The 22,488-nt window shown below is 43.4% G+C and overlaps 1 protein-coding gene and 2 pseudogenes across 1 annotated transcript; 2 read left to right on the forward strand and 1 right to left on the reverse strand.

Moving 5' to 3' along the window:
* Positions 1–1,952: 1,952 nt before the first annotated feature.
* LOC128847219 (olfactory receptor 6M1-like) lies at positions 1,953–2,878 on the reverse strand (annotated as a pseudogene).
* Positions 2,879–3,360: 482 nt separating this feature from the next.
* Positions 3,361–4,168, forward strand: LOC128848001 (olfactory receptor 14A16-like; annotated as a pseudogene).
* Positions 4,169–19,434: 15,266 nt separating this feature from the next.
* On the forward strand, positions 19,435–20,355 carry LOC128847220 (olfactory receptor 14A16-like). The gene has a single exon (XM_054046587.1). The coding sequence runs from the start codon at positions 19,435–19,437 to the stop codon at positions 20,353–20,355; it is 921 nt and encodes a 306-aa protein (XP_053902562.1).
* Positions 20,356–22,488: the final 2,133 nt, after the last annotated feature.

Genomic DNA, 22,488 nt, shown 5'->3' on the forward strand with positions numbered 1-22,488 from the left:
TTTTTTTTTTAGTTTGCTCAAAACTAACTGGCAAACTTGACACTCATGGCAGAACAGTTTTGGGTCAACCAAAATTGCATTTTTTGGTGAATAAACTATTAAAAAAAAATCACTCATCTCTATTTGTGAGAGGTCAGACTGTTGATTCTGTAGTATTTTGTCTCATAAAAATGGCCATACTGGCTCAGACCAATGGTCCATCTAGCCCAGTGTCCTGTCTTCCAACAGTGGCTGATGCCAGATGCTTCAGAAGGAATGAACAGAACAGGGCAATTTTTGAGTGATCCACCCCCTGTGGTCCAGTCCCATCATCTGGCAGTCAGAGGCTTAGATCATCTGTAAGCATCAGCCATAGGTGGTAATGATAGATAATAAGTGTCCAAGCTGGGTTTACAGAATGGAGATAAGGAAGAACTGATCTCTGTGTTCTTTTCCTAACTGCTCTCTTGACTGTGTGAACTAAAAGGTTTAAGCTCTATATGTTACATCAGGGAGGCCTATTAGTTTGGGCTTCTGGGTAAAGGTGGGCAAAATTTTAATGACAAATAATTTATTAGTCAAAAAAACGCAGTTTCAGGGCAACCAAAACTATTCATGAATTCAGATCAAATTTTGTGAATAGTTTTGTCTGAAAAAAAAATCAGCTCATTTTAACATTTACTAAATGAAACATTTTGATTTTTTTCCCCAAAATGACTTTTTTTTTATGGTTAACTAGCTTTATTTTAAAAACAAACAACATGGTAAAAACAAAAAAAGCCAACCACCATACCCCGAAGAACAAAATGAAACAAACAAAATAATGATAATAATAATTTTGGTCAAATGAAGTGTTTTGTTTGACCAAAACAAAATTAAATGTTTCATTTCAGGTTAACCAACATGTTTTGTTTTTGTTTAACCCAATTGTTTGGGTTTTTTCCATTTTGGGGAAGAAAAAAATCTATTTCTGGTTGACCCAATTTTATTTTTATTTTTCCAGAGTTTTGAACCAAAAAAAATCAGTGATTCACTCAGCTCTACTTCTGTCTTCTATTCCCAGCTCAGGGAGAGGAGTGGGATCTAGTGGTTAGAGCAAGGGGGCCCTGAGTGTTCTGGCTTCTATTTCCAGCTCTGGCATGAAGAAACGTCTAATTGTTTAGAGTAGAGGACTGAGAGTGATTACTCCTGGATTCTGTTTCTGACTCACTGTATGACTTTGAGAAAATTGATTCACCTGTCTGTGCCTCAGTTTACACATCTGTAAAATGCTGATTATGAAGAGTCTCACTTTCACACAAGAGATATACTGTGCCCAAATAAATGCATACATTGTATTTTCCTTTTTAAATTCAGAATATTTTATTTTCTATATTCTGATTGGTATATTTTTATTATATTTCCCTTCTAAAGGCAGCTTCTTCTGCAGTACTGACATGAAAGGAGTGATTTTAAAATAAGAAAGAAAGAAAGAACTATTAAATAAAACTTTTCTTTTATTAATATTGGTATATGTTGTCATACCTCCCTCCTAAAATACCCACTTCTTCTGCACTGGTCACAGAAAACAATAGGAAACAATCAACATCTTCAGCATGGTCTTTGTCCCTAGCTGAAATGCTATAATCCTAAATGGTGGATCAGTGGATGCTGCTGCTGTGGGGCACTTATAAATCACTTGTCAGTTTATAACCAAGCCATCAGCACAGCAAACACAAGGAGCAGCTAAACTACACATGGGCAGTATTGAAAAGAACACTTAGGCCTTCATTTCTGATCCTGCCTGGGGCTTCTTGGGAAATTCCGAACATCCTCAATGACTGCAATGGGAGTTGTGGGTGCTCAGCAAACTCCAAGAGGCTGTCTGCACCCTGAAAAATCATGACCATGGACATCTTCCACTAGAACTAAAGCAGCAGCACCAGGGAATACAAAACCTCAATACTTCTGCACTGCCTCCTTCTTACCCCAGCTCAGAGTGTGTGTTTGATGAGCCCCAGGCACTTGTCAATTGAGACCCTCAACACCTCCTTGACCTTCTGGTTCCTGAGGCTGAATATGAGTGGGTTGAGCATTGGGGTCACTGCTGTGGTCATCAAAGAGGCGACCTTGTTGAGATTCATGGAGCTGACTCGCAAAGGCATGATGTAGATGAAGATGGAAGTGCCATAGCCAATGGTGACCACAGTGAAATGAGAGGCACAGGTGGAGAAAGCTTTCTCCCTGCACTTGGCGGATGGGATACAGATGATGGTGCAGATAATATACACGTAGGAGATGACCATCAGCATCACGGAGCCTAGCAACACAGGCAGCGAGATGATGAATTTGATGAATTCCACCAGCCAGATGTCGGCACAGGTGAGGTATAACAAGGGCGTGCGGTAGCAGAAGAAACGGTTGATGATGTTGGGGCCACAGTAGGGCAATCCAAGTTTGATCACGGTAGGGACCAAGATGGAGAAGAATCCCCCCATCCATGATCCCACCACAAGCCAGATGCAGACCTTTCTATTCATGATGGTGCTGTAGTTCAGTGGGTAACATATGGCCACATATTGATCGTAGGACATTGTGACCAACAAGACATACTGTGAAATGCCCAGCAGGAAATAGAAGTAGGACTGACCCAGGCAGCCATAAAAGGAGATGGTATTCCTCCCTGATAGGAAGTTCTCCAGCATTTTTGGGACCACAGTCATAATCATGGGGATTTCAATGAGGAACAGATTGCAAAGGAAGAAATACATGGGTGACTGCAGGCGGTAGTCAATGCATACCAAGGTGATGATGATGGAGTTCCCAATCATTGTCACCACAACATTCACAGCAGTTCCTGACAGCAGAATCTGTCCAGCCAGACCCCTGATTCCCCTTGGTAAACTGAGGATAGTAACATCTATACAACGTTATCCAGAGTTCGCCCACATCTGGGTGACAGAGGTATACAAATACAAATACCTCAAAAGCATTTGTACCTAATTCTCCTCTCCATCACCCTGGTGTAAATTAGTAGTCTCTGCACTGGAGTCCATTGAGCTGATTCTACTTTCTCTCACCGCAGTGCAAGTCAGGAGTAACTCCACTGGAATCAGTGCAGCTGCTTTCCCCACCCTCATTCCCATATTACACCAATCTTCACAAGCTAAGGGTCTGACTGAAGGAAATTAAGGTGGTTATCACAAAAAGAGAGTTATTTTACTGATCTAATCCTGGCCCTTGCTCTTGTCCTTCCCTCTGCAACCATCACATGATGTCCTGAGAAAGAAAATGCTCAACCTAACCACCATGACTGAGTTCCTTCTCCTGGGATTCTCTGATGTTCGGGAGCTGCAGATTTTGCACTTTGTGGGGTTTCTACTGATTTACCTGGCAGCCCTGATGAGGAATATTCTTATCTTCATGGTCATAGCCTTCGACCACCACCTGCACACCCCCATGTACTTCTTCCTGATGAATCTGTCGATCCTAGACCTTGGCTCCATCTCTGTCACTGTTCCCAAATCCATGGCCAACTCCCTCATGAACACTAAGTTCATTTCCTATGCTGGATGTGTTGCCCAAGTCTCTTCCCCCTTCTTCTTGCTGGCAGCGGATTTTTCCCTTCTCACCGTCATGGTGTATGACCAATATGTCGCCATCTGCCAATCACTGCACTATGAGAGAATGATGATGAACAGCAGAGCTTGTGTCCAAATGGCAGCCAATGCCAGGATCAGTGGGATTCTCTTCTCTGTGCTACATACTGGAAACACATTTGCATTGACCTTCTGTGGAGGCAACACAGTGGATCAGTTCTTCTGTGAAATCCCCCAGCTGCTGAAGCTCACCTGTTCTGGCTCATATCTGAGTGAAGTTGGGGTTCTTGCCTTTACTGTGTGTTTAGTCATAGGCTCCTTTTGTTTTTATCATTGTGTCATATGTTCAGATCTTCAAATCAGTGCAAATCAGTGCTCAAATCATCCCCTCTGAGCAGGGCCGGCATAAAGCCTTCTCCACCTGCCTCCCTCACCTCTCTGTGGTCTCCTTGGCTGTTTGCACTGGCATGTTTGCCTATCTGAAACCCACCTCCAGCTCCCCATCTGCTCTGGATCTTGTGGTGGCTGTTCTTTATTCCGTATTGCCACCAATCGTGAATCTAATTGTCTACAGCATGAGGAACAAAGAGATCAAACCTGCCCTGAGGTGACTGACTGGGTGTAGGTAATTCACCAAGAATCAATTTTCTGTCTTTCTCTAATTAAAGTTTGCTTACGTAGTATCTTTAAGTATTCATTAATGTCAGTTATTTCCATGACCACACAGCTTGCACACAACCAGGTCTGATTTTGACGTCAGTTGCACCAGTGCAAATCACTTCACTGGTGTCACTGTCGCTGGGGTGATTTACACCAGTAGAAAATGTGGTCCCGTTGTGGAGTAAATGGGTGTAAATTGTGTGCATGAGAGGAATTCAGGCTTTCATTCTGTGCCAAAACAATACCTGTTACACTGCTTGGTCACTAGCACCTGTTCCATAGCCACTGAAAACAATGATGGGAGTTGTCTTGCTTGCTTGTGTGTATAAATCAGTATTGGCTTCACTGGAACCAAAGGAGTCAGACTGGAGTAAGACTGGGGTAGATCCTCAACATGTTCCATTGACTTTGGTGGCGCTAAAGCAATTTGCAGCATCTGTAGATCTGAGATACTGCCTCCAATGGAGCAGCATATCCATTACCACCAGCTGGGAACTGGGCCCACTGTCTTCTAAACCACCATTCATGGCCTAACCACTAGAGGGGGACAAGGAGCCAGACTGTGTCAGTCTGGCTCACATGAACATTCAGGTATGTGAGAGATGGATAGAGTGGCTAAAAATTACAGGGAGGTTTCTAACCTCCGGTGGGGTGAGGTTCTGGAACAACCTCCCAATAGGAGTTGTGGGAGGCAAATGACTGAATTAGTTGAAGAGAGAGCTGGACACATGTCTGATTGGGACTGTATGACCGGGCTGCTTGTGATGGTGGGGGGCAGGGCTCAGCAACCCTGGAGCTCACTTACAGCGTATGTCTTATGTTCCTAAAAGCTTATGCTTCAGGGTTTCATCTGGCCACTGTCAGGGGTCAGGAAGGGATTCCTCCCCCCGACCCAGTGTATTCTGGGAGATTTTATTTAAATCTCTGAAGCATCGGGCACCCTTGGCTGGAGATGGGACATTGGGTGGGATGTGCCAGGGCTCTGAGGTGACACCGAACCATTCTCTGTTTCTCGGGTTCTTGGCTGGCTGGTTCTTGCCCACATGCTCAGGGTCTAACTGATCAACATGTGGGCATCAGGAAGGAATTTCCCCCCTGGTCAGATTGGCAGGGACATTGTGGAGGGTTCACTTTCCTCAGCAGCGTGTGGTGCAGGTAACTTCTCAGGATTTTCTGGGTGTATCTCAATAATTTCCCTGCCATTGTGGGGGCCTTGGGCACTGGAGCCCTTCAGTCTCTCCTATTCTTTGCCAATGGCACAGAACCATCTAGTGTCCTGAGGGCTGTGACATTTTGGTCTAATATCAGTTGTTGGGTTTGGTGTGCAGATGCTGAGTGGTGTTGGCATATGGCAGGTCAGAGTGGATCATCTGGTCATCCCTTCAGGCCTTGAACTCTGTGACTTTATGGATGTGCGTGGATGGGGGAGAGGAGAAGGGGCCACACAGAGAATAAACTCCAGTAGAGTCCATGGCGTTTCTTTAGTACAACTGTCTGTGACGCCCTGTCCTCCTGGCTGGGGATAGGTGACTCCAGCTCAAATGAAGCCCTTGACCTGTGCAGCCACGCAGTGTCGCTGTATAAACACCACCCATGGGCAGTGTGTGTTATGGGGCTCCTCTGTGACCCACCTAGGGGACAGGGGGCTGTTCTGGTGGACGTCAGGCAGCCTGGCTGATCAGCTCAAGCTGTAGAAGCTCATACTCTGGATGTCTCTGGTTGAGTCCCCAGGGTGCCAGCCAAGATTAGATGGTGATCCTTGCATACGCGCAAGTGGCCTGAGAATTTCCGGGGACCTTATTCCTGCACTAATCAGAGGCTGATGTTGCCTACCAAGCTACTGCAGAACAGCAGCATTTGTGAGACCTAAGAGGGGAAGAATTCTTTAGTGAGAAGGGAAGCAGGTTTATTCCTGGATCATCTCAGACATGCCCACTCCTAGTCCCTCTGCATCCTGGAGACCGAAGATCCATGGCATGGGCAGGGGTGTGTGTGTTGCTCTCAGCTTAGGTTGGTAGAGCTGGTCAAAGTAACTTGTCATTGGGAAATGGTTTCCTCAACCTGTTTGTGACAAATGTTGCTATGTTTTTAGATGAGTTAAATAATCTGCCAATGTCTTAGAAAATTTTTTCCCAGCTCTTCCCTCGACTAGGTTGGCCACTGAGGCATTCACAGAATACCAGATCTGACCGGTTGGATCACAGAAACCCCCTTGGGAACTGCCACCTGTTGTGCCTGGGCTACTTCTGGGCCCGTCTTCCCTGCCAGCTTGGGACTTCAGAGCCTTGCCTGGTTTGAGCCCGACACGCTAGCCTGCTACAAACAAATACCCAGGTCTGAACCACATCCCCCGAAAGCTGCAGGTTTAACTGAAAACAGCTTAAGAAGTGTTCTTGTCTCCAACACTCAGGTATCCTACTCTGAATGGGGTCCAAACCCCAAATAAATCCATTTTACCCTGAATAAAGTTTATATAGGATAAATTCATAAATTGTTCACCCTCTATAACACTGATAGAGAGTTATGCAGAGCTGTTTGTCCCTCCCCCCAGATATTAATACATAATACATACTCTGGGTTAATTAATAAGTCAAAAGTGGTTTTATTAAATACAAAGTGTAGGATTTAAGTGGTCCCAAGTAATAACAGACACAACAAAATGAATTACCAAGCATAATACAATAAAACACGCAAGTCTATACCTAATACAGTAAGAAAGTGATTCAAGATGAAATCTCACTCTCAGAGATGTTCCAGTAAGCTTCTTTTACAGATTAGCCTCCTTCTAGTCTAGGTCCAGCAATTACTCACACCCCTATGGTTACAGTCCTTTGTTTTAATTTCTTTCAGGTATCCTTTGGGGGTGGAGAAGCTATCTCTTGAGACAGCTGAAAACAAAAGGGAGGAGTTTCCAGGGGCTTAAATAGACTTTCTCTTTTGGGTGGAAATCCCTTCTCCTCTCCTATGCAGAAGCCAGCTGCAAGATACAGTTTTGGAGTCACATGGGCAAGTCACATGTCCATGAATGACTCAGAACTTTACCGGATGATGACAGATCCCCAGGAAAGCTCAGATGTGGATTGGTGTCTCTCAGAGTTCATTGTTAGCTTAAGTGTTTCTTGATTGGGCACTTACTGAGAATAGTCTTTTCTCAAGAAGCTGGCCAACTGCTTCACTGAGGCTATTTAAAATCAAGAAAGTACATCGCCAATATTCATAACTTCGAATACAAATTGATGTATGCATGTAATTAGGATGAATATATCCAATAGATCATAGTCTTTGCAGAGATATGTTACATGGCATATCTAACATAAAACATATTCCAGTCATGTCATCTTTACACTCATAAGCATATTTCTATAAACCATTATGGGGTTTATTATTTCTAGAAAGCAACACCACACCGGACATTCTGGTACTTCTGGGAAAGCCGTGGCCCTGCCCCTATCTCATCGCCTTGCCTGCCAGTGTGACCTTGCATGCGTCCTTCATCTGTGATACTGGACAAAACCATGTCTGGTTTTGTCTCAGTACCAGACAGTGGACAAACCACACAAAAAGGGGATTATCCAGCTTAAAATGAAATGAATGGCCAGCTACCCACCATGCTCACCACTCCCACACAGCTTCTGTGTGGCTTCCTAGAAATCTCCTCTACCAGGAATAAGTTCCAAAAACTGGATCTCCTGCATTCTGTCCTAGAGGCACTGATGGTGGGTATATTGTCCAAATAATGAACTTTGTGGCTCCTTTCTGGAGGAGGGCCAAATGGAGTTAAAGGAGTCCTTGGGAACTTCTTCGGCCACTTAGAAAATCACAGCTCTGGTCTTAGCCCAATCTCCTGTCTTCTCCCTAGACATGGCACCTCTGGGTTAGGTGTCAGACACACTGCCTTGGACAAGTGCACTTGCTTTATAGGTGAAAAGAAGGATTTAGTTCTCCAGGGCTCTCAATTAAGGACCAAACAAACAAGAGACTGAAAACAGGCTTTAGTTTAGTTCACACCTCTCAAAGCGATTATTTCAGGCTGCACCGTCTCCTGGAGGGGTTCTCACTCAGCTCAGAATAGCTCATTAAGATAAATAGGCCACTTCAGTGGCAGATAGATGCGTCCGGCTTTGTGCTGCACTTATGGAGAAGTTCTTGGGGTGGATGTGAAGGGAGCCCAGACAGGCATAGAATACAGCTCCTGTCCAGAAAAAATTTGGTGGTTCTGAAAAGATCCTTTTGCTTCTCTCGTCATCCGATCCACTGCTATCTACAGCCACCACAAGGACCACTTTCTCCTACCAACAATTTTCTTTCTCTTCAAACAGCTAGGAAATTAAATACCCCAAAACTTCATTGAAATGGAGTTAAGGTCTCCCAGTGAGAGCTCGTGCCCATCCAGAAGGTCCAGTTCAGCAAAACTCAAGCTTCTGAAAACCAGGACATGCAGAATTAAAGTAAATGCTCACATAACCTTAACTCTGCCCCCTTTGGGCAATACCCGTAACACCCAAACTCCTGCTCTGTCTTGTCATTTCGATGGACACATGCTACCTAAGCTTGTCCTACTCTCAAACACTGGGCCTGCTCCCCCCACAGAATGCCACATTGGTACAATTTAACTACATCCCCTTTTACAGACCCTTCACACTTGCACACAGGAGACCACCTAAACCTCTACTTCCCCCTACTCATTAAACCCACAGCCTGCTCTCCTATGCCCCCTCACCACTGACAAGATGAACCTACTGACATGACCTACACAATTCTGTATTTAAATGATGCAGATGGGTCCCTCAAGGGACAAGTGCACCTCTTCCCTTTGGTCACACACATGGGGTGCAAGGGTGAGACCAGATCTCCCCATATCGCAAACACAGCTCTATGGTGCTCCTCAACTAATCCCCAGAGCTCCTCATATCACAAACACACCACCCTTCTCCCTCCACCATTCAAGTGAGATACAGCTAACACAATTAATGCAGCAGGAGTTTAATGCAGAGAAGTCCATGGGGCTATTGTCAGCTCCTGGGGGCAGAGTTAAGGTTGTATGAGCTTGTATCTTAACTCTATTTCTTGGCTTTCCAAAGTTTAAATTTTGCTGTACAACACAATATTCTGGTAGGGTCTGAACTGGGGGGCAACCTTAACTCTGTGTTAATAAAGTGGTTTTTTTATTTTTATTTTTTTTGCCATTTATAGCTAAATTGATCAATCACTTCCTATCTGATTTACACTCATGTAAACCTAGAGTAACTCCACTGACTTCAGTGAATTTAGTCTGGATTATTACCACTGTAAACACAGCATTTAGTATAAAAAAGATTGCACATCACCTTCCCATAGAGAATATAATGTCATCATTTGATTATATCTGTAAGGAAACACAGAATGAAACCATGGTCATGGGATACATCTGGAAATTTTATTTTTGGTGAATAACCTCCATTCAGTTCGTTTCTTCAAGGCACCATTGATCTCCTTGTTCCTCATGCTGTAGATGATCGGATTCATCAGAGGAGGCACCATGGAAAAAAGCACACCAGAAGATCCAGACCTGATGTAGAGCGGGAGATGGGCTTCATGTAAGCAAAAACAGCAGTACAAAATAACAAGAAGACCACAGTGCAGTGAGGAAGTCAGGTGGAGAAGGCTTTATGCCGACCCTGCTCAGAGGGAATTCTCAGCATTGTTTTGAAGATCTGAATATATGACACAATTATAAAGGCAAAGCAGCTTAAGCCTAAGAATATGTTAAAGGAAATAACCGCAGTTTCACCAAGGTACAGGTCAGAGCAGGCCAGCTTGAGTATTTGGGGTATTTCACAGTACAACTGACCCACCATGTTGCCTCCACAGAAGGTTATTGCAAACGGGTTCCCAGTGTGCAGTATAGAAAGGAGAATTCCAATGATCCAGGCACTGGCTGCCATTTGGACAAAAGCTCTCCTGTTCATTATCATCTAATAGTGCAGTGATTGGCAGATGGCGACATATCCGTCATACGCCATGATGGTGAGAAAAGCAAAGTCAACCGCAGTGAAGAAGATGCAGAGAAAGATTTGGGTAACACATCCAGCATGAGAAATTGACCAGGTGTTTAACAGGGAGTTGGCCACGGCCTTGGGAACAGTGAGGGAGATGAATCCGAGGTCTAAGACGGACAGATTCATCAGGAAGAAGTACATGGGTGTGTGAAAGTGATTGTCAAGCACTGCAAGGATGATAACAAGGAGATCGCTTGTCAGGGCTACCAAGTAAATCCCTAGAAACAGGATAAAGTGTAAAATACGCAGCCCCCGAACATCGGAGAATCCCAGAAGAAAGAACTCAGTCACGGTGGTTCGGTTGGACATTTTCTTTCTCAGTACATCATGTGCTGCCTGGGGAGGGGGACGGACAAGGGCAATGTTAGGAGAGAGCGTTCCTCACCTCTTACAATCACACCAGTAGTGAACTGCATTGTGAAACCAGTGTAAATTGCCACAGCTCCCTTACAGTCGAGCAGTGTCTATTTCCACCATCTGAGGATCTGGTCCCAGATGCAGCTTGATAAAATGCCATGTAAATATGGAACCAATTACAATCCAAACCCTACAATCTTAGGAACCACGATCCTCCTATTGCGACAATGGAGAGCTATTTTATGAGAGGAGAGTGAGGCTACATCTACACTACGAAACAGGGGATTGATTCCCAGCTCGGGTCCATGTCCTTGAGATGGCTCGATGAGAGCAAGCACAAGTATAAATCCTGTATAGCCATGCTAGCATAGGCAGCCATGCTGAGTAAGTGGCCCTGACATTCAGACAAGCTTGTACATGGCATGATGAAGCTATGGTGCCACCCATGCTACTGCAGCTGCACTGTGATTTATACTCATCCATCCAGCACAAGCGCATGCACGTGAGCTGGGGAATCACAGCCCTAGCTTGTAATGTAGATGTAGCCTACAAGAATTAGTCTTGTTTAACCGAGCAAAAAGTCGGCTGAGAAGGGATGTGGTCGCTCTCTATAAATAGATCAGGGGGATAAACACCAGGGAGGGAGAAGAGCTATTGATGCTAATGGACAATGCTGGCACAGGAACTAATGGGGATAAGCTGGCCATGAGTAAATTTAGGCTGGAGATGAGAAGTAGGTTTTTCTGCAGCAGAGGAGGGCTGAACTAGGGCTGACATTTATTCCTTAAAAAAAAACTTTAAATACTACTTTTCAAAATAAAATGCAAATAGGACTCCTGATCATAGACAATACTATCTTATACTTAGGCTTAGCAGTATTTAATTTATCTATCTATCTATCTATCTATCAATCTATATAAATAATTTTGACTGATAATATTGATGTTTATAATTAAGCATTTTTTTTATTTTTATCAGTTTAAATTTTCACAGTTGCAGGAAATTATGGAGGGATCAGACAATAGTTATTTAATGACAGTACATGTTGAGTTTCAAAAAGTTAAAACTTGAGAACTATGAAAGCACAATGTTTCAACATGATGTGAAGATATACAAAGTCAATATCCTAAAATCAAACACTCATAAGTTCTCAAGCAGCATTTTTCTTACTTTGCGTCGCTGGAAATGTTGATTGTTGAAGGAAATATTTTTTCGCTGGTTTGTGTGTGCATGGTGAAATCAACATTTGCAAATATTTACTGATAAAAATCTAATCCTTCCAAGACTTCTTATAGAGGTAGCAATGGAAAGAGGATTGCATAGGCAAAACAAGACCATAGCAATGAACTATTAGTTTAGTTTTCCTAAAAGATTAAAGCAGCGGTCTGCATTGTGCATAATTCTCATTAAAATGTTGCACGTGAACAAGAATAATAACCAGAGTGTTTTTTTAAAAAATCTTGAAGTCCTTGAGCTACATTGTCCTCTCCATTATACCTGATTTATGCCACCATAACTCCCCTGATTTCAGTGGGTTTACACTGAATATTCCTCTCATTCACAACATGCATCTGACCCCAAAGCATCTCAAAGGTGGTAAGAAAAATAAGCCACCACAATGCTTTGGCCTCACTCTAGGAGAAGCAGACCCTGTGCAGATTTTGCAGAGCTCCCACTTTTCCACCAAAGATAGGTAATAATAATACTGGGTGTGTTCTGGGGCAATATAAATAAATACTCTCATGTAGGAGAAATGACAGCAACCCTACACACTCCTCAAATGTCACAGTGATGGATAAAGTTCAGACAGAAGGTTCAAGATAGTGGGAGAACAGATTATGTACAGGAATAAAGAGATAGGTCATGCACGTGCCTCAGCACCAAGAAGCCAGCAGATTTCCAATCGGTTCCCATGTTTTCATTTCAGTGATGTTTGTGGGAGGGGTTTGTAGGCACCCCTTCCTCTCTGTGCATTGCCAATTCTCAGTTCATATTCCCAAGTGTGGGAACTAATGCCTTGGCCCACAAAGTCTTTTGTTCTCATTGCCAAACTCAGATCTGATTCCTTGTTTTGTAACATCACTATACACAGTACACCATCTAAACTGGGACCAGTGAGATATATGTGATATAAAGGTGTTGTGTTTGTGTGTGAGAGCTAGTAAGTGTGTGTCTATGATTGTTTTTGTGATGGGGGAAGAGTGTGTTAGGTGCATTTACGCTGGTGTGTTAGAGTGAGTGTTTGCATGTTGTATAATGTATGTGTGCCTCCTTGTGTGAAGTGTGAGTGAGCATCACGGTGTGTGTGTGCATCAGTCTATGGACGATACTGCGTGGATGTTTGTGTGAGTGTTTGCCTGTGTGTTTAAATGGCAACAATTGAACACAATAAAAGTTACCTTCCTCCTTCTTTATTGCTCCTAAACTAGAACATCAAATTCCCCATGATATGCAGGAGGCAACATCCAAATAGAGCTGGGCGAATAACAGATTTTTCATTTCACTGGCAATTTTGAAAAATCAGAAAAAAAAATATTTGTGGGTCAAACTGAAAATGGTATTTTCCAAATTTCAGGTGAATGAAAAAGTCAAAACCAATTTTGTTTCAGGTTTCATTTTGACAAAATCTAAACATTTTCTTTCAACGTTGACTACATTTTGAAGTAAAATTAAGGAAAAATTTTAAATGAAAAGTAATTTTCATTTAAAAATCAAATCAAAATGTTTCATTCCAAAAAGGTCAATTGTTTTACACTTCAACTGACAATGCCACTTTTTTAACCTCTGATCAGCACAAATTTTGTGGTCCATTTTAAGAATGGGTAAATTCTTCTCTCACACTGATATAAATCCTGATTATTTCCACTGAATCTACTTTACTGTTAGTGGATTTACTGCAAATTTATATCAGTCTAAACGAGGAGCTGAACTTTTCTCTGGCAGCTTAATCAACATGCCCAGGTTTTTTTAACTGTTTATTTAGGAAGTTTTAACAAGTTTACAAATCCTTGCCATGTAAATATCAGAAACAAAACAATCATTACAACAGTGAACTTTGACTTAAAGAGACATCATACAGGAATATACTCACCAGATCTTTCTATTTAACATGGTGATATAATAGTACAGAGTGAGGATCATTACAACTCCTATGTCATTTCTGGTGATTTTATTAAATTGAGTGAAATCTCTGTATTCACATATTTAACAGACCTGGTATGTCTATCAAATGTTCATATGCAAAGAATTGGACAGATGTGCTGGGATTTTTTTTTCAGGTGAATATACTTTGAGCACTGAATAAGAGGTAAACAAATATTTAAGTACCTATCTGTCCTCTGTCTATTTTGCTGAATACGTAATTGTTGTGTTAATTTTTCCATAACCAACCTCCCATATTATTTTGAACCATTCCTCAATGGTCAGACTATTTTTCTTTTCCCATTGAGAGGTTACTAAAAGCTGAGCAGATCAGAGGTTAACTTTTCATTTCCTTTTGTGTGACCATTTCCATCAGGAAGCCCCAGGGAGGATCACCAGAAGGTTATTAGATAATAAATATCCAACAATTGGGTCATTTCTTTATGGATTGCTTCCAATACTCACTAATGACTGGACATGTCCAATGCATCAAATCTCCGCTTTCACCACAATTTCTCTAACATTTATCCCCATTTAGTCTGTGTATGTATATATATATATATACACATATATATGGTCCTCTTTTCCAGATCAAACCGCATTCCTCTGCCAGTTTTTTTTAACTGTTCCTCATAGGTCAGGTTTTCTAAACCTTTGATCATTTTTGTTGGTCTCCTCTGAACATTCTCCAATCTGTCCACATCTTTCTTAAAGTGTGGCACCCAGGACCGGACACAGTACTCCAGCTGAGGCCTCACAAGTGAAAAGTAGAGTGAAACAATTACCTCCCATGTCTTACATATGACACTCTTTTTAATACACCCAAATGATATTTTCGCAACTACATCACATTGTTGACTCATATTCAATTTGTGATCCACTCTAGCCCTGAGATCCTTTTCAGCTATGCCACCACCTAGCCAGTGATTCCCCATTTTGTAGTCGTACATTTGATTTTTCCTTGGTAAGAGAAGAACTTTGCACTTGTATTTATTGCATTTCCTTTTGTTGATTTTAAACCAATTCTCCAATTTGTCAAGGTCATTTTGAATTCTCATCCTGTCCTCCAAAGTGTTTGCAACCCCTCCCAGCATGGTTTCATCTGCAAGTTTTATAAGCATATGCTATCCTTCGTTATCCAAGTCGTTAATAAAAATATTGAATAATGGCCTTAAAAATCCCACCAGAAAAGAGTTGCAGGTTTTGATCGTAAAACTATCGGTGGAGATTTTCACCTAGGGGACTAGGATGTCAAATTCCTATTAAAACTAATTGGAATTTTGGTGGCCAAATATCTATAGGCAACCTTGAAAATCCCATCACTCGTCATGTTGGCCCCTCCATGAACACAAAATAGCCTACATTGCCAAGAGAGAGGTGGAGTTGTGTTACTCTCAGGTGTTGCCTAATTCAGCTAAAAACTCCCAGAATTAATTTTAATAGATCTGGTCAAAAACAGGGGAGAGGATCAGAATCCTTCTACACCACTATTTAAAGAAAAAAATATTTTTTTAAATTCATAGAAATTTAGAATCTTTTTTTTTTAAAATCTACCATTTTGTGAGGTTTTTGGAGAAATTGTGTTCCTATTTTTGGTGGAGATCAAATTAGATTAATAAATTCCAAGGCCAGAAGGGACCATAGTGACTGTCTAGTCTGAGCTCCTGTATAACCCAGCCCACAGAACATCCCCAAAATAATACCTAGAGCAGATCCTTTAGAAAAACATCCAGTCTTGATTTGAAAGTTGTCAGTGATGGTATCTACAAAATAAGTAATTAATAATAAACTAATTGAGATATTCAAAGAGGATTAAAGGAGCTGGGCACTGCTCTCCTGTCAAAATGGGATTTAGACACACAAATCCAGTAGGTTCCTTTGAATATTCCAGCGATCTGGATAATGAGAGCATGCAGTTACTTTGTAGTAGATTAAACTCTATGAGGGGAAGAAATTCACCTTCCTCATGCCATAGACCATTCACAAACTTATGATGACGAGACTCCGCCATGGCAGGGCCGGCACAACCCATTAGGTGACCTAGGCGGTCGCCTAGGGCACTAATATTTGGGGGGCAGTGACCGTGGCAGCTGGATCTTCGGCTGCCCCGGTCATCGGCCGTATTTCGGGGGCGGGACCTTCCGCCGCCTAAGGCGGCAAAAAAGCTGGCGGCACTCCTGCGCAATGGGCAGGTTATTCGAGAACTGTCCTCTATAGAGCGTCTTAGACTTTCCTCTGAATCAGGTGGTACTGGCCACTGTCAGACATAGAATACTGGACTGGATGATCAAAATGTCTTACCTAGTTAGACAGTTCCTATGAGAAGCAGATGCTGTCAAATAAAATTGCAATGAATGTTGCACCCACATCAACTCAAATATATTTAATTTATTTTTAATTATTCATTATTAAAGCTGCTCAAAAATGAAAATTATATTTTTGTGGAAAATGTCATTGTTTTATAACATCCCATAGTATTGCGTTTGGATGGGGGTGGACAAAAAAATGAAACTGGAGACTGAAAAGTGTTTGGTTTTCAGTAAACTTCTCTAGTAAAAATGGCAAGTTTATGGTAAACATTTTCTAGTTTTGGGAAAAGATTTCTGATATTGAAAACTTTTCCCCCAAAACCTGAAAAAATATACAAAAATGTTTTCCATCTCCAGGTTTTCATAAAACCAAAACCCAAAACGACTTCCTCCCACCATCGCTACTCATTATGAATTATCCTCCAAGTAACTATTATCCCCATTGGATGGATGACAAACTGAGGAAGGGAGCTGTGAAGGGCCTGAACAAAGCCAGAGGAATAGTTGGGATCAGATCTCAGGGCACCTTGGACCTTAGCTTTTAATTAATTAATTAATTATCTGATAGTTGCACCTAAAATGAGAGGCCCATTATATTAGGTAAGACAGTCTCCACCCCAAGAAGCTTACAGTAGAAAAGACAAGCAAAGGGTGCAAGGGAAAAGACAGCCCTAGGGAATGACTTTCCCAAGGTAACACAGCAGGTCAGCAGCAGGGCTAAGTCCTGTGTGCCCTTAGTGTTTGCCTCACAATCTTTCCTCTAGACCCTGCTGCTTTGTTTTAATTATGATTATTTTAGTTTCTGGAAACTCTTCAGGGAAGTAGAGGGCAAGAGAAATTAATTGTTGGCTCTGGGCTGTTGAGGGCTCCAGGGAGTGAGTCCAACAAGCCCATAGAAAACAGACATGGATAAATCATCTTCCTGCAGCACCAATGTTTTGGACACACAGCTCATCTGCAGACAGCACAGATCTCAGTGTATTTCCTGCAGCTCAGCCTCAGTGTGATGGGGGAACGGCCTCTCATAATACAATGATCGGGGCATTAGATAGAGAGATAGATCGATAGAGGGGTGGGCATGGGGCTAGAGAGAGATAGGGTGACCAGATGTCCCGATTTTATAGTCCTCATATTTGGGGCTTTTTCTTATATAGGCTCCTATTACCCCCCACCCCTATCCCGATTTTTCACACTTGCTGTCTGGTCACCCTAGAGAGAGAGGGGTAACCAATTGCAGTCTGTAGCTGGAGGAGAAAAGACATCTCAGTCTGGGAGGATTCCACACACACCGGCACAGTAAGTTTGCTCTTGGAATGAAATATATTTGTGGGTTACAGAGTGGCACTTTAAGAATGAAATTGTAAGTGACAATAGATTTTTTTTCATAGTTTCACTCTTACCTCACTTTTGGCATGGGAAACTGAGGCAGTCCAAAGCATTTACCTTAGGAAAGAGGGGGCAGAATATTTATGCCTCAGTTTCATTCTATTGGGAGTGGGGGAATTGATCAAATTGACACACATATTTTTTAGAATGGATCGAGGAGTTTACATTAAAATTGTCCAAACATTGTGACAAACACTATCGGCTCATTGTTGCTTTTCTCTCTGTATACATTAGTTTCTTGTTATTTCTGTCTGTCTGTTTATATTTTTCTCTATATATTACTTTGTTTATACTTCTCGATCTACCTGTTATTTTGGGTTAGTTCTGTGTTTCTCTCTCACTTTCTGTATCTGTTCTTTTCTTACTTGTGTCTCTCTGTTAGTTTGTTGTTAGATCTATCAAACTATCTATCTATCTATCTATCTAGCATCAGTTTGTGTCTAGTTCTCAGTTTATTGTTTTGTCTGTCTATTAGACTGCTGCAAGGGTAGTTGAGTCAAGTCGGTTAGAGTAGTGGGGACTAGGAGCCAGGATTCCTGTGTTCTATCCCCAGCTCTGGAATGGGAGTGGGGTCAAGTAGCTCAGAGTAGCAGGGACTGAGAGCCAGGACTCCTGAGTTTTATATGTGACTCTGACAGGAAGTTCAGTCCAGTGTGTAGAGGAGCCAGAATTGGGCAGTTCCATTTCTGTCTCTCATAAGGACTGTGGGACAGGCACCCCTCAATGCTTGAAGCTGAATGCTTAGGGCACTCGGCTGGCCTGTGACAAACTCAGGTTCAATCCCTCCCTCTGACTGATGATGAGAAGGGATTTGAATTCCCAATTTATAGCAGGGTGCCTGAGCTGCTAGGCTACGGACTGTTCTGAAATGAGACTGTCTCAGTCTCTCCTGTTGAAGCTTCTCCATGTTGTATCAATAATTAAATAGTCATTGTAGCAAGGATTTGAACTTGGCTCTTCCAGACACCAGATGAGTGCCCAACTACCACGCTGGAGAATCACTCTCATGTCCCTACCCTGGCCCAATGGCTCTCCATTGTCACTCACAGCAGTCATTCCTGATGGCAGTGGAGAGTCACTGGGATAGAGGCTGAGATGCAGTCTGACGTAGTGGTTAGTGGAGGGGACTGGGAGTCATGACACCTCACTCGTGTTCCCAGCTCTGGGAGGGAGTTGAGTCCAGTGGGTAGAGCTAGAACTCCTGGCCTGTATTTCCAGCTCTGGGAGGGGTGTTGGATTTAGTAGTTTAGAGCAGGGGGCGAACTGGGAGTCAGGACTCCTGGGTTCTCTTCCAAGCTCTGGGAGGGAGTTTAGTTGAGTGGTTAGAGAAGCAGGATGGGAGCCGGAACGTCTGTGTCTCGCAGCGAGCATGGAAATCTTGCTAGAACTGGGGATGAGGCATCAGGACTCCTGAGCTGTATTCATGATTCGAGTTCGCTGTGTAATTATGGCTGGGTTTGGTCACCTCCATTTGAGATGCTGCTCCCATTTAGGCAATATAAATGGGGAGTAATTCCATGGCATGCTGTGAAATTACCCCACATTCGCAGCATGTCCCTGACAGCAGAATCTGTCCAGCCAGACCCCCGATTCCCCTCAGTAAACTAAGGGTAGTAACATTTATACAACGTTATCCAGAGTTCACCCACCTTTGAGTGAGAGAGGTAAACAAATACCTCAAAAGCTGTTGTACCTAATTTTCCTCTCCATCACCCTGGTGTAAATTAGGAGTCACTGCACTGGAGTCCATTGAGCTGATTCTACTTTCTCTCACCCCAGTGTAAATCAGGAATAACACCATTGGAGTCAGTGGGACTGTTTTCCCCATCCTTGTTCCAATATTACACCAATCTTCACAAGCTAAGGGTCTGACTCAAGGAAATTAAGGTGGTTTTCACAAAAAGGAGAGTTATTTTACTGATCTAATCCTGGCCCTTGCTCTTGTCCCTCCCTCTGCAACCATTACACAATATCCTGAGAAAGAAAATGTCCAACCGAACCACCGTGACCGAGTTCCTTCTCCTGGGATTCTCTGATGTTCGGGAGCTGCAGATTTTGCACTTTGTGGGGTTTCTAGTGATCTACCTGGCAGCCCTGATGGGGAATCTTCTTATCTTCATGTCCATAGCCTTCGACCACCACCTTCACACTCCCATGTACTTCTTCCTGATGAATTTGTCCATCCTAGACCTTGGCTCCATCTCTGTCACCATCCCCAAATCCATGGCCAACTCCCTCATGAACACCAGGTCCATTTCCTATGCTGGATGTGTTGCCCAAGTCTTTTTCCTCTTCTTCTTGGTGGGAGCAGATTTTTCCCTTCTCACCGTCATGGCATACGACCGATATATCGCAATCTGTAAACCACTGCACTATGAGACAATAATGAAGAGCAGAACTTGTGTTGAAATGGCAGCTAGTGCCTGGATCAGTGGGCTTCTCTACTCTGTGCTACACACCGGGAACACGTTTGCATTGACCTTCTGTGGCAGCAACATGGTGGATCAGTTCTTCTGTGAAATCCCCCAGCTACTGAAGCTCTCCTGCTCTGACTCCTATCTGAGTGAAGTTGGGGTTCTTGCATTTAGTGTGTGTTTAGTCTTAGGCTGCTTTGTTTTTATCATTGTGTCATATGTTCAGATCTTCAAATCAGTGCTCAGAATCCCCTCTGAGCAGGGACGGCATAAAACCTTCTCCACCTGCCTTCCTCACCTCACTGTGGTCTCCTTGTTTGTTTGCACTGGCATTTTTGCCTATCTGAAACCCACCTCCAGCTCCCCATCTGCTATGGAACTTGTGGTGGGTGTTCTCTATTCCGTATTGCCACAAATCATGAATCCAATTGTCTACAGCATTAGGAACAAGGAGATGAAAGCTGCCCTGAGGAGATTGACTGGGTGTAGGTAATTCACCAACAATTAATTTTCTGTATTTCTTTAATTAAAGTTTGCTTACTTAGTATCTGTTCATTAATGTTAGTTATTTCTGTGACCACACAGCTTGCACACAAATAGGTCTGATTCTGATCTCAGTTGCACCAATGCAAATCCAGATTAACTCTGCTGCTGTCACTGCTGCTGGGGTGATTTACACCAGTAGAAAATCTGGTCCAGTTGTGGAATTAAATAGGTGTAAATTGTGTGCACGAGAGGAATGAGACTTTCATTCTGTGCCAAAACAATACCTGTTACACTGCTTGACCACTAGCACCTGTTCCATGGCCACTGAAAACATTGATGTGAGTTGTCTTGCTTGTGTGTCTGAATCAGGAGTGGCTTCACTGGAACCAAAGGAGGCAGACTCATGTAAGACTGCGGTAGGTGAGAGAAAATGTTTGTGGTAGAATCTCAGCACATCCGTGTAGTTCCATGGAATCTGGTGGCCCGAAAGCAATTTTCAGCATTTCCGGGTTAACGTGCTGCACAAACCCAACTACCCCCCCCTCACTCACACACCCAATTCTCTGGGATGATCACTTCACTCCTCCCCCCCACCACGTGGCTAACAGCGGGGAACATTTCTGTTCAGCCGAGCAGGAACGGGCACCTCTGAATGTCCCCTTAATAAAATCACCCCATTTCAACCAGGTGAACGTGAATGATATCACTCTCCTGAGGATAACAAAGAGAGATAATGAATGGATGTTGTCTGCAGGCCAGCAAACACCGGGACCATACGTTGTCATGCTTTGTTATGCAATGATTCCAGACTACGTGCTACTGGCCTGGCATGGTAAAGTGTCCTACCATGGCGGACAGGATAAGGCAGCCCTCCCAGAAACCTTTTGCAAAGGCTTTGAGAGTATATGAAGAAGAGCTTTCTGGAGATGTCCCTGGAGGATTTCCACTCCATCCCCACACATTTTAACAGACTTTTCCACTAGCTGTACTGGCTGCGATTGCCAGGGCAAATTAATCATTAAACACGCTTGCTTTTAAACCATGTGTAATATTTACAAAGGTACTCTCACCAGAGGTCCCTTGTGTGCCCTCAGGGTCTGGGAGCATGCCTTGGGTGAATTTGGGGGGTTACTGGTTCCAGGTTCAGGGTGATGAACATATCCTGGCTGTTGGGGAAACCGGTTTCTCCGCTTCCTTGCTATGAGCTATCTTCCTCGTACCCCGAACCCGCTTCCCTGTTGCGTTTTTCTCCATTGACAGAGTCAAAGCACACGGTTGGGGTAGTGGTGGCTGCACCCCCTAGCATCGCATGCAGCTCCGCGTAGAAGCGGCATGTTTGCGGCTCTGCCCCAGACCTTCCATTTGCCTCTCTGGCTTTGTGGTAGACGTGCCTTAGCTCCTTAATTTTCATGCGGCACTGCTGTGTGTCCCTGTTATGGCCTCTGTCCTTCATGGCCTTTGAGACCTTTTCTAATATTTTGCCATTTTGTTTATTGCTATGGAGTTCAGCTAGCACTGATTCGTCTCCCCATATGGCGAGCAGATCCCGTACCACCCGTTCGGTCCATGATGGAGCTCTTTTGTGATCCTGGGACTCCATTTTGGTTACCTGTGCTGATGAGCTCTGCGTGGTCACCTGTGCTCTCCACGCTGGGCAAACAGGAAATGAAATTCAAAAGTTCGTGGGGTTTTTCCTGTCTACCTGGTCAGTGCATCTGAGTTGAGAGTGCAGTCATAGTGAAGCACTGTGGGATAGCTCCCGGAGGCCAATAACGTCGAATTCCGTCCACACTACACCAAATCCGACCCGCAAAGGCTGATTTTAGCGCTAATCCCCTCATCGGAGGTGTAGTAAAGAAACCGGTTTAAAGGGCCCTTCAAGTCAAAAAAAAAAAAGGGGGCTTCGTCGTGTGGAGATGTCCAGGCTTAATTCGATTTAATGCTGCTAAAGTCAACCTAAACTCGTAGTGTAGGCCTAAGCTTTGACAGTCTAGGAATTAGGCTGCTTGTGCCTTTAAGACCTCAGGCCCAGGAACCCGCCCTCTGCTCCAGGGCTGACATGCAGCTTCCTGTGAGCAGAACGAAAACAGCCTCTGCACCCCCCACCCCTAGATTAGCAAACACAGAGGGTGCCTCATCC

Source organism: Malaclemys terrapin, chromosome 13 (assembly GCF_027887155.1).
Source record: "Malaclemys terrapin pileata isolate rMalTer1 chromosome 13, rMalTer1.hap1, whole genome shotgun sequence".
NCBI classification, from domain to species: Eukaryota; Metazoa; Chordata; order Testudines; family Emydidae; genus Malaclemys; species Malaclemys terrapin.

Coding starts and splice junctions, on each gene's coding strand:
- LOC128847220 (XM_054046587.1), top strand. CDS start 19,435: ATGTCCAACCGAACCACCGTGACCGAGTTCCTTCTCCTGGGATTCTCT.